Raw genomic sequence first — 13,088 nt, forward strand, 5'->3', positions numbered from 1 at the left:
TTAACCTTTAACCGTTTTTTTTTTTTTTTCCAAAACTTAGTGGAGCTGCCAACAGTATCAAAATGAAGATATGCTTAGTGTTTACACTGGAATTTGGGCACTTTTTTTATCACCCATTTGTGTTTAATTTATTCGTTACGTCAAAGAAATTAAGCCGTGTGACTGACTTACAGCGACTGGTTTATTTTATCAGGTTTTAACAACGGCTCACACCACGATTGGGAAAGATTCATCAGTCTCTGTGTCAGAGGCATGATTTGTGGTGGCCTGTGTGTTTGTGTGTGTGCGCGTGTGCGTCAGACTCGATGTGTAACGTGTTGCCTTTAGCCAAGCTGTTCTGAAGGAAGTAACGTGCCAATGGCAACAGTCTAAACCACCAGCCACTGGGTTCAGTAGTAAAGGCTCGCTTGGTCCTCCATGTTGCCTTAGAAATAATGCACAATAAGAATGAATGTTGGTTATTAGTGAAACGTGGCCATTTGCTTGTGTTTATCCCAGAGCAGGTGAAGGTGAGAACCTAACAGTAACACTGATTCATGCCATTTGCAGGAATGTTCTTGCACTGCTGAAAATTTTTGGATAGCATTTAAATAAAACAAAGGAACAATTTTTGTAAAAGTCTTTTCTTTATGATCGAGATCTCTACACAACTTCATAATAAAGCAATTTATTTGCCAAATAAGAATGCCTATACAGTATATACAGAACATACGACAGTCTGAATACTACCAGGAAAATAGTGCTTGGCGAAACGAAAGTAGATAGACTCCCAGACTGCATGGAAAGTGAACAATCAAATGTAGTTTGTAACACACGCAATGATATAATGAGGGATTCCTGACCCCTCTGCGCAATTAAATATACACATTGCATTACCTATAGAAAACAACAATAATCTGTACACCATTGTATGTAAAATACGATTGCACAACCCAACAAGTCCCACAACATTTCTATATTTGAAGTCAAGCAAGGCCTTGCCGCTTAATCTTGATATAAAAACAAAATGTAAAATAACGCCAAAATACTTTTTTTTTTTGTAAAACAAAAGAATGTATTTGGCAGCTCCACCACCACTCAACAGACATTTCATTCTTGTGGCTGAGGAGGAAAAGTTCTCCCGTGTTGTTTTCCCTTGTTTACCAGTAAACACATGAAAGTGGTTAACACGCCCGCCAATGTCAATGATGCAAAACTATGAGAACTGTTGAAAAGGTCGGAAGACGCAACGGTATTTACACAGATGGATGAACACTTGGAGGTGCATGGCTTTCTTTACAGTGTGCGTTAAAATGATGTGTCGGTCAACGTGAAGAAGACCTCGTCACTCTTATTCATAGTTCAGTCAGGAGACTCTCCTCTCCAGCGTTTTCAAACTCAGCCGTCTGCTCATCAGCAGGTTTCTGTGTGGGATTTAACTCCTCGTCCTCCTCCACCAGTTCACTCCTGTTCCTCCTCCTCTTGGAGCTCCTCGATGGCGTCCATCTGATTCCTGGAACATACCTCGCTCATCGGTGCCGAGTCCTCCCCCTCCACCACCAGCTCGTTGGACGTCTCACCTTTCTGTAGAGACAGAAGACACATTTTCAAGGCCAACACTTGATAAGACGCAAAATAGAAAAAACACTGTAACAGTAGTAAGGATTTAGAAACACACAGAGCCTCCTGACCTAAATGTCCACATATTTCTAAAATATTTGTCCTTCCATTGGTTCATCTGTTGGTCAGTAGCTCAACAGAATGCCTTAAAAAGTGGAACAGTTATTCACTAGGATGAAATGTTTCAACTGAACTTAATATTTTAGATCCTGATGCAAAGGTAGTGGAGTTAAGTCAACTAAACTTAGACTATGCTTTTATTCATATAGCTCAAGGGTGTCAAACATTTACATCAGGGGCCACACAACCCAATGTGATCTAAAGTTGGCCGGACCAGTAAAATAATAACGTAAGTAATTTTTATCTCTTTGTTTTAGTATGAAAAAAGAAAGATTACATTATGAAAATGTGAATAACCTGAACAACCATCTACAACCTGACATTTTCCAAGAAAAATAAGTGCAATTTCAACAATGTTATATTTCAGCTCAACAATTTACAGTGGATCTACAAATACACAAAATATTTAGTAACAGGCAGAATACTGTTAAAATTGTACTTTTTCTTAAAACACTGTAGGTTCATAATTGTGCAGATTATTCACATTCTACGGTGAAAGGATAGTTCGTAAATGTAAATATTTTCATTGTGTAATTTTACTTTTTTTTTTTTACATTAAACCAAGAAGAAAATTTGGAGTTATCATTTGTGTGTTATTCTGATATTTACTATCTTCAGTGTAATTTTTGCAAAACACAAATTCATCCCATGGGCCAGACTGGATGCCTCAGTGGGCCAGTTTTGGCCCTTGAGCCATATGTTTTACACCTGTAGAGTCACTACAACAGAAACATGACACTTGGAAGAAATATGTTTGCAAATACAAAATGAATCTACATAAAGAAAGCAAACAGCCAAAAGTATTGTCTTTGGACTTCCAACATGCACAGTAACCAGTGGGGATGTGTGAGAATATACAAGGGTGAGTAGAAAATTTTCAATTCCAGATTATATTTTCCTTCAACTGTTTCCTTAAATCATCTCTTGTCTGAGCAAAATCCAGATTGAACTTGAAAAAATGCAGCAGGCAGAAAACACTGAGGTATCCAGAGGTTCGGACTCCAGTTAAAAACAAGTAATTTTACATCTGGACCCTTCAGTTACAACTAAAACTCACACAGTGCAAACATGTCGTGGTCCGTCACAGAAGCCTCAGAGCCAAGACACTAACAGCCCCTCTGCACATATTATACAGATATAAAGCTTTGTTTTTCTTTTTTTCTTTTTTTTTTTTGCGCTGTAAACTTTTAGCGTGCATTTGTGGATGCAAGTATGTACTGTGGTCCTAAAGTTTTACAGAGTAATCAGAGTAATGCTGAGCCACATGTTTTTGTCACTGTAGATACATGGACCGTCTTGATGCTGGACTGTCTGAGCGTCACAGATCACCTCTAATACACTTCCTGTCTTTATTTAAGTTTGCTTTTAGGGCTTGTGAAGGATTACACTTTTCCTGAATACTGTTTTTATTACAAATTATGACTACCATCACCTACAGACATCGACTTCAAATCACATCATTTACAGTTTTTACTTCATTGCTAATTCTGAATTGCCTTAACCCAACGTTATTGGATGGTATTTCTGTCTTACTGCTACACTTCGTGCTATCTGCGATGAAAAATGAGTTAAAAATCCCTGCAACCTGTTTTCATGTGTATTTTCTGTGAGCTCTGTCTGATTCAGGGTTCTAAACTGTTGTCCGTGTTTTACTACTGATTTCTTAACACACTGTCCAAGAGACAACTGTTTCAGACTGGTTTTCCTTGTGTGTGTTTGTACATACTGTACATAATGCCAAATTCCATCTCTATTCAAACGGAACAGGATGATGATGATAATAAGTGGGGGACACACCTGGTTCTAACCACAGCTGGACTGATTGATGGATTTGTCTAAAGCACAAAAAAGCTGTGTTGTGTTTTCCAGTGACCTCAACCAGGTGTTCTCTCACCTGTTGTCGATAAACATAGCAGGCTGCTATGGCAACCATAGTCGACTCTCCTATGAAACCGGCCAGGAGGGATCCAACTCCAAGTGTGGCCCCGTGAACCCTGAAAAACACACAACGGCGCGATTTTATCAGCTCCTGGCAGTGGTGGGACGGCTTCTACCCTCTTTGCTCTTTTTGAGCATAAAAATCAGAAATGTCAAGGTCCATTTGAGCCCAGTTAAACACAATACAGTATTGAAAAGCACAGTGGGCTCGAGTCACAGCGCTGACCTTTGTGACCCTCTTAGTGTTCTCTGAAGTGTTGACTTACCCCATATAAGGCAGCACAACCAGACTGGTGATGAGGACAATGATGCGGAGAACCGAGCTGGGGGCCAGCACAAAGGTCTTTTTCAGGGTCATGAGCCATCCAGTCAAATGAGCCCGAACAGTGACTGCGCGCACACACACACACACACACAAAGTGGAAACATCACCCCACTGGTCTGAGCTACGCCCCGGTTAAAGCCACAGCGGGAAGGAAAATGCAGCTGGACACTGGCGCTAAATAACACCTGATTGTGCATCTTACCTGGCAGCGGAAAAAAGGAGAAAATTCGGAGCGGGACCACGCACAGCTCAGCGAAAGCGTACTCCACTCCAATGACATCAACCAGGATCTTCTCTGATACGTGAGGAGACCAAAACACCACAAAGCAGAGCTGCACAGAAAGTAACAAAAGCAAATTCATTTGGCATTCGCTGCATCACAAAACAGGTACTGCAGCACATCATTAGATTTCAGTAGTTCATTAGCTCAAGGGCTTTGGGATTCAATGTGGGCCTTTGAAGCTCACATAAAACAGGCGCACAAACACACAACGGACAATGTTATTGTTTCTAGAAGCAGTTGCAGAGGCACGTGCAACAATACTGGAGCATCTCAAATGGATTTTTCTGTGATGTAAGAGCACGGACAATTGTTAAACACAAGTATAAACCCGTCTGATTTGTACATGAAAGTAAGGGATGGGCGACGGTAGCGCACATGAAAGCTCTCCAATGTCATCAAAAACACTGAAATGCGAGTAATTGCGCTTAATCGTACTGAATTAATGAACATGTCAATATCCCTCCAACCAATTTATTAGGGAAATGATTTGCACCGGTGTCTCTGATGTGGTTTTTGAGGGTTTCAGATCTATTGAATCCAAATTCAGGAATAAATAACTTGTAACTGATGATTTCATTTGGCATGGCCTTACCATCTATCATTATTTTAGCGAGTAGAGGCACATAAGTAATTTGTGAGGCTGGAGTGAAACCGCCGTCTCCCCTGACTCAGCTGTGGTTTTTCTAAACAAGGTGAGCCATACTTGACCATGTTCGTTCACATAACATAAAACTATTTTGTGTAATAACATCACACTTGGCTTTTTTCTCACAACACATATTGGCCGCAATGACTGAGCACACACTATCCAGTGCTAGGTTTATTTTTTTTTATGTTGGCTCTGTTGTCTTTTCTTGATCTGTAATCAGAACAAGTCTTGGCATGAGCTCATGTTTTCAGCCCCACTACAGGGCATACCTATGTGGCTGTTGTGCTGCTGTTAGAAGCACACGCCCTCCACACATTCATGTTTACAGTTCTGGGATTCCACATCTGCTGTGCCATTCTTCTCCTCCTCCCTCTCCAACCTTGGCCACAAACTTCCTGTTTTTCTTATTCTGGCCGTTATGAGACCAGGGGCACGAGCAGAGGCTTTATAGATATTCCTCTTGTAACACTGTAGTTACATCAGCTTTCATTATTTAGCAGAAAAGTACCTGAGAAGAGAGCCTGTGAGGGGCTTTTGGAATGTGTTAACTGATATGTTTTATGTGAATGCCTATTTTATTAAGCTCTTAAGCTGAGGTGGGAGTGTTGGGGGGGAGGGGACAAAAGCCCCTCAGCCTCTTCACAAATTCCATCTTAATGTGTCTCCCTCTCTGCAACCTGAAACCACGACAGGATGGCAATAGAAAAGTACATTCAGTCCGCCACCATGACTTTCAGCATTAGTGTCGACAGTGTCTAACTGCACCAGCAGACAAAATAATTACAGAATGACATTGTTTTATTTTGTTAAATTGCTTCTCATTCACATGCATTTGGAGGTGTGACAAAACACGGACATTACGAGTTACAGCGTTGCCTCGGGCACAATTTGCAAACATGTGAAAAACATGTTTGTACATAATGCTGAACCGGTTATGCCAGATGAGTATCTGAAGCCCGACTGACAGAGTTTTTCAATCTCTGAAACAGTGGGTTAAAAATGTAAACATGACAAACAGGAGCTCGAACTAAAACATTCTGCAGCCATCATCTGTTGTACAGAAATAAAATAGGTTAGAACCCTTAAAAAACAAGCCATAAGCATTTGTTGTCAAAAACGTCGGGGCTTCTGTCTCAGACCGTATGATATATGATATGAGGACACCACTGGGGACACAAATCTACCGTGGATGTCAGCTCAGTGAAGTAGTTTAGATTGTAAACATACTACAGCAGTGGGACCAGCATTTTGAAAAGGAAGACTGTAACTGGACCCAACCTGCACAATCTACTAAGGTGGCTCTAAATGTTTAAATAACATTTGGTCTAAGTTACAAGAACGCCTAAAAAGAGACTGAATGATGAATTATTCAGATAAAAGATTTCTGCTGCATGCACAGTCACAGTACCTAACATCTGAATATAACTGATAAACAATTTGATCTGTAATCTGTAAACTCCACACAGATGACGCAAAACTCCCATGTAGATCTCTCTATGCAAATGAACATTGTGTATCATATGCATTTTTCTTTGCCTTCATCATTTGTTTTGTTTGCATCATAAGATAAAACACAAAAACTCAAGATAATTTAATTTTGCTCAATTTAATTCGGGCATATTTTGATGTTGAAAAGATCTTATCGTCTCAACTGTTTTGAATGTTCTGCCTCTGGTTTTCTGAAATGTTCCTCTGCTTGTGTTAAAAGCACAGTTAAGCATCTGATGTCTTCAACATTCATTAAAGACCATTAACAGTCATTAAAAACCTGAAAGAATTAATGATTTTACATTTATGCTAATAACATATAACCTGAAAAAACATGGAAAATTAAACCTCAATACATTATATACCTCATGATTATACTTGCTATATACAGGGTTCCAACAGGTTTCCTATAAGTTAAATTCAAGACTTCTTAAGACCTTTTTAAGACTACTTAGAACAAAAAGTAATGCTCATTTCACAGCCTATTTGAAGGCCATACTGGCAAAAATTCATGACTCCTAGAATATTGAAAAACGTATTTATTTACATCAGCAGTTTGAATATTACATAAATACTGTACACAGAACTGAATGCTCTGTGACCGTTTCTCACCAGGGGATGCAAAGTTAGTGATAATTGGTTCCTAATTTCAATATAAATTGTCAGGTTGAAAAGACTGGAACTGAGTTGACTAACGTTATTTTCATTGCAGCTTGGGCACTTAACAGACACATTTAAACACAATGCAGTGAACTGCAAAACACAACTGTTCTCATCTGTAAATACTGTGTATATTATGTGGGAGAGTGAGGGAATGAATGCCTCATATGATATTAATACAACACTGGATTATTGAATCATATGGTATGATTGTTTAAAATTATGTATATTTTATATTGTACTGCAATGTTGTGGAATAGTCCAACTGGGGACTAGAGTTGAGAATTAGCACTAGCTATAAACTCTATATGCATCACATCAGCTGCAACTATGTTTGACTGCATTGTCCCTGTCAAATAAATAAATAAACAAGTTTATGGCAACATAAATTAAGACCTACCATTTCAAATTTAATACCTTTTAAAGACTTTTAAGGTATTAAATGCAGATTTGTAAATTCAAGACTTTTAAGACTTTATAAGACCCTGCGGGAACCCTGTCTACAATGTTACATGAATAAAATAACTCATTTGTGACCGACTGCAAAACTCCTCATTATAGCACAGTTCACCTGCATGTTCTCAAAGCACCACCTGTGAAACGACAGCACAGCCACATGAATCTTACCGTTAGAGATAGGGCCAGACAGCAGAAGGTAAACCTTTTAATATTCGACTTGGTGACTGAGCTACCAGCGTTCAGCTTGTTGCTGGGATTGTTCTGTTGGTAGGAAAACAAAATTAGAATAACCCACACAAACTGTTTGCATTTGAACAAACTAAAGTACAGGGTTTGGTTTACCTTGTCGAAAGCAGGATACACTGCTCTGAGTTCAGTTAACCAGCCATAAGGCATGTGACCCACCGGGTATGTGGCTGTGAGGACAGCCACAGCCTGCAATGACAAAGACGTGGCATAGAAGTCATCAGCACACCACCACTTGAAGGTTGAAAATACCACACACAGCAAAATTAAGGACAGGTGTCTAACAGGTGTCTAAATAGCGCACATGAAAGCGACATGTGTGTCTGTCACTTTCCCCCGGCGGCGAGCGGTTTTTCACAAGTTTATGATTGGATAACAGCCTTAAAGCTTGTTATTGTGTCCAACACAACAACAAGGCCGTGTCAGGGTTTACGCAGGAACAGTAGGGCCATGTAGGAATGTTTTCACTCAGTGTAATCATGCCCTGAGTTTCACATGAACATGGTGAATCACCTAAACCACTGGCAGCCAGTGTTTGTCAATGATTTCCAGTTCATTCTGGTAAACAGCTTTGTATTGTCTCTAGTAGTTAGGGTCTCTGTAAGCCAGAAAGCTCCAGAGGGAGTTTGTTAGCATCTGGCATTTCATCGGCAATAACTTGAGGGGAAAATTAGTCCACTGGCAACACATAGCTGTAAAGCCTCTCTCTTAATGATACGTTATATCGAATAATAGCCTATAATGTGGTGCTAGTGCTACCCCTAAGTCATAAAAATGTGCAGCAGCTTTATTAATATGAACCAGATTAGATGAAATAATGAAACTCATGGTAAAATCAGAAGCCTGTTGAGTGAATTAAATGTCTGATAGACTCACCTCTGTTGCATCAGTGGTCCCCTTGAGGTCGCGAGACACGAAGAGGTTAACGATGGGTCGGCTGATGCGTTGAGTGGCCAGGATGAGGGCCAAGGGCCACCAAAAACTGAGCATCTTTTTAATGGTGGCATCACCCTACAAAGACAAAAACATGACAGGAGGAATGTAATGCTATTATGAAAGTACAAAATTATGTACAGTAAATCATAAGCTAAAAAATAATATTTTTCCTTTGAAATCTAGTTGTGCTCACCCCCACATCAAGTCCACTGGAGTCTGGGATGCTGTCGTGTATATTACAGTAGTAACCCAGACCAACAATGCTGAAACGGACCAAGGCACCCATATACAGAGAAAGGATTGGGATGAGTAAAGGCTCCACACACTCCAGGTTACTGTGGAGGAGAATGGCAACAAACACGATCTGCAGGAGAGGGAAGGGAAAAAAAAAAAAAGTCACTATTAACTCCACATTCCATGACACTGCAAAACATGCTTCCACTTAGTGCTCACATGTCCAGTTTCACAAGAAAACTTAATACGTTTTCACTTTAATAATCAGTGGCTGGAGCTCATTACCTGAGCCACAACATCTGAAATGGAGGCCGAGCCTACGATGACGCTGTACTTGTGCTTCAGAAGTATCCCTGCATGAATCCATGCCTTCAAATGGAACAATAGACAGATGTTACCAAAGGAGACAAAGCCTCACAGCCAAAACAAAACCTCTATTTTGGCCATTTTCTTCACCGCAGCAGGATGATAGGGTGCAGAGGAGAAGGAGGGAATAAGGGCTGCACAATCGGATGAAGAGGTGCAATTATTGTGGATGAAATTTGTTTTGCTTCTTGGTTATTAAGAAAAATGTAGATTACGGATCATTACTGTGTTTCTTTGTTACTGAAACATACAAACTTAAAGATTAATTTAGTTTTTAGCATAATTTAGGCAACAATTCCATTAACTACTCTTCAATATATTGTATTTTAAGTGTTACGATAGGAACTAGACTTCTAAAACTCGTCTTCACTGTGGGTGAAACTCTACTCCGGGATGGAAACTTTTAAGGTTTTCAGACAGGTAGGGGTTAAATACATAACTGACTGCTGTAATTACCGATTTCTGTTAAATTCATCAGACACAACTCTACTACATCATGGCAGCTCTGTCATCTGTGATGTTTTAACTTCAGTTTTCCAACAGCGTGAAATGGCGCCAGGTCGGCTATCTTTACACTAAGCCAAGATATGGATCTGCAGGGGGAAGCTGTCTACTGTCGAATTTTGGTATTTTTCCATTGATTTCTTCCTCAAGGGAAATATTTTTAACATTACCTATACATTAACAATATCTCCCTCTGTTCAATGTCACCGCATCCAAAATATCTGCAAAAAATGCAGTTTTTTACCATTAAATTGTATTGTAACTGTAATGTGAGGTTCTATAGGGGAGTATGGAACTCCCCATCCTTTGAAACCAGCCCAGACTGAGGATTACAAAGCACCTATTTCTAGGTTACATGGGCTTAAATCCATGCTCGCGTGATAAAATGCTTGACTGCCACTCTGTATACTCACCATTGCATCCAGCAAAGGGAATGCAGCCAGGTATAAGAAAGCCTTTCTTGTCTTGTGCCCCACAGAGTCATCCACATGGTGGAGCTTATTAATGATGTAGTACCCTAAATCTGTGTATGCTGCAGATAAAAAAGAGGAAGCCACACATGAGTCATGGGTTAAGTTGGATAAAACTACTTTTTTTGTTTGTTTTTCCAACAGTAACAACTTTGATTTTCCCCTGAGAAAAGGGGCATTTCAGAGCTGTCAGAGGTGTGCCACAAAAAACAAGACTTCACATTTTATAGGAAAGCGGTTTATGCAAACCGTGTCATCATGTGTACACAAACAACTCATAAACAAACACACCTATCAAGATATGCAGAATGAATGCGATGGCCCCGGCCGCCACCATGCATAGCACAGCCTTCCTTCGGTCCCTCTTGCTGTTGACAAACACCAAGCCCACATTCTTGAAGTCGCTCATGGGTCCAGTGAAGAACTTCATCAGGGAGTACGCCAGGCCATAGCTGGCAAGCATTTCCACTGCATCCTCCTTGACTGTGGCTATGCCCCTGTTGAGGGCCTGGAAAACACATTATGGGGTGTGTGAAGGGTCAGGGAAATGAGACGATCAGATGGGCAGCATGACCATTCCACATGACCATGACTTGGCCAACTTTATTACTAACAATATAGCAATTTCTGAACTGAAAACACTGCCTACATGCTTTATGATGAGGGTAAAACAAGACCTTGACCGAGTGCAGTTTCATGATGACTGGACAGTAAACATACACAGCACCCAGTCCCTAAATAGCACATTTTCTATGAGTTTTACAACAACTACTATAGCTGCCTTTTCCATTGCATGACTGTGTGCTATTTATACCAGCTAACAGAGCCATTACATAAGCTTAATCCGAACATCTCCAAGCCTCAATGTGTTTTTTTTTTTCCTACTCTCACACCATCCAGCCTGGGTCCCCTGGGTAAGGGCAGACACTAGATCAGTCATCTGGCTTCAGAAGGACAGGAAATGTGCAAGCAGGAAAATATGGCAACAAAAGAAAAACAGTCATGCAAACGCACGGAAGGTATTTTTAACCTTTGTACATGATTCGCCATCATGTAGAAACGGGCCTGGTATGGATTTTGTTATTGATGAAATGACAAACAATTAACAGGCAGACAGTCTAGTGTGTGTTAGTATTGTGCTCTGACTGGAGTGACGACTGTTTTTTTTTTTTTTTTTTTTTTAAGAATAAACAAGGCCTTCTTCTGGGTGAGGGGTCCACACACAGTCCGCCTCCTCTCCCTCCCTAAATAATGTATACAAACCCTAATGGATATATCTGTACACTGCTCCTGTCAGCTAAGCTAGCTTAAGCTACAACCGTAACCTGTTCTGTGTCAACCGGATAAACGGGAACATTTACCGTCCATTTGGGTTAACGGTGCTTTATCTGTGCTATTTTTAATGGCAGTGTCTGGGCTCTAAAACACTGATGCTGGGCTCCGGCAGCTGACACACGGAAACATGGTCAGGAGGCGGAAAAAAACGGACGGTTAGCCGCTGCTAGCAAAACGCAGAGCCGCGCGCCGTCCGTCCGTCCGGGGGGTTTGTTATTGACGCACGCGGAGAAAAACACAGACGTTACCTGTTCCCCGAGGTCGATGGCAACATTGGTGATAGCCAAAGGCACCAGGAAGCGGAGGAGAGGCCAGTAAGGACTGAGAGATGGAAACTCCACCATAGTAAAAGCCGGGATGACAGAGCGAGGGGCATCTGCCTCGGTCTTGATTGATTGGAGAAGTCAAAGATTACCGGCGAGGAGGCAATCACGGCGCCGGTGCGTCCGGGCACGAGCTCTACGAGGAGCCGGGACGCTCGTGCTTCTCACTGAGTCGATGCTGCTGAGCGGAGGAGAAGGTCAACACAAACCTCACACCGGCGCATCTTCCCCGCAAATCACCATCGAGAGGGTGGGTGGCGGTGGTGGGGGGGGGGAGAGAGGAGACGCACGGTGACATCAAACCGAGTGGGAGCCAACGGACGTCCCACGGTTAAGATGAAGGCAGACAGATCACCGGAGAGGGGTTGGATTAGATCCCGATCCCCGCATTGGACTGCGCCTGTGCTGCGCACTTTGGGCTGCTGTGGACCCTCCCCGAGCCTGGAACCCACTGCCGTCCGCACGTGGGCCAGGCATCACCGTCCGTGACATCATCACAAGTCTAAACCTGGCTGTTATTGTTATGAGAGGGAATAATATGTGTTTACACTGATCAGAGACAGAAAACACACACAAACACGGTCCTGCTCAGTGATCCACACAAACACACACACACACATACACACACACACACACACACGCATACACATACACACACTTTATTTCCATTAGTAAAGAGATAATGTTGACAAGTTACACTCAGTGTCTGTGGGCAGGGTGTGTGTATAGCAGTGGTTCCCAACCTTTTTTGGCTCCTGACCCTATTTTAACATGACAAATTTCTGGTGACCCCAGACGTCTAAAACAGAGACTTTTTTCTTTTTTTGTTTTTTGCTAAAATTAATTTGTTTTTGATCATGTAATAGTTTGCTATACTATGTTGCAAATAAACGTTAATTTTAGAGGACATTCAGTCTATACATGTATGTTATTATGGACGGAGGCAGAAAAGCCAAGTGTAGATTACTGCACAAAGGGAGAATTGGATTTTCCTTGGTCAGGATATGTACAGTCAGTCCAGCTTGGATTTACAAGGAGGACAATTAATACTGAACAAACAAGAACTCAAACTAGGAATTATGAAAGAGCTGCAGCATCTGAAACTGACCACAATGAACATTTGAAAGATAAACAGAACCACAGTGCTGCAGTT

At 41.3% G+C, this 13,088-nt stretch overlaps 1 protein-coding gene and 1 long non-coding RNA gene across 2 annotated transcripts; both read right to left on the minus strand.

Annotated features, from left to right (window-relative positions):
• Positions 1-651: 651 nt before the first annotated feature.
• Positions 652-12,347, minus strand: ankha (ANKH inorganic pyrophosphate transport regulator a). The gene is made up of 12 exons (XM_030123090.1): positions 11,861-12,347; positions 10,569-10,785; positions 10,221-10,339; positions 9,223-9,306; positions 8,897-9,067; positions 8,644-8,778; positions 7,864-7,956; positions 7,690-7,782; positions 4,185-4,314; positions 3,924-4,047; positions 3,614-3,713; positions 652-1,563 (listed from the first exon to the last, which is right to left on the minus strand). Exons 1-12 carry the CDS (start codon positions 11,954-11,956, stop codon positions 1,441-1,443), a joined length of 1,485 nt encoding a protein of 494 aa, XP_029978950.1. The 5' UTR covers positions 11,957-12,347; the 3' UTR covers positions 652-1,440.
• LOC115411136 (uncharacterized) lies at positions 2,891-3,605 on the minus strand. Its single transcript, XR_003934176.1, has 2 exons — positions 3,160-3,605; positions 2,891-3,090 (listed from the first exon to the last, which is right to left on the minus strand). It is a non-coding gene; the product is annotated as an uncharacterized LOC115411136 (long non-coding RNA).
• Positions 12,348-13,088: the final 741 nt, after the last annotated feature.

The sequence above is a fragment of the Sphaeramia orbicularis genome, chromosome 20 (assembly GCF_902148855.1).
Source record: "Sphaeramia orbicularis chromosome 20, fSphaOr1.1, whole genome shotgun sequence".
In the NCBI taxonomy this organism is placed as follows: Eukaryota; Metazoa; Chordata; class Actinopteri; order Kurtiformes; family Apogonidae; genus Sphaeramia; species Sphaeramia orbicularis.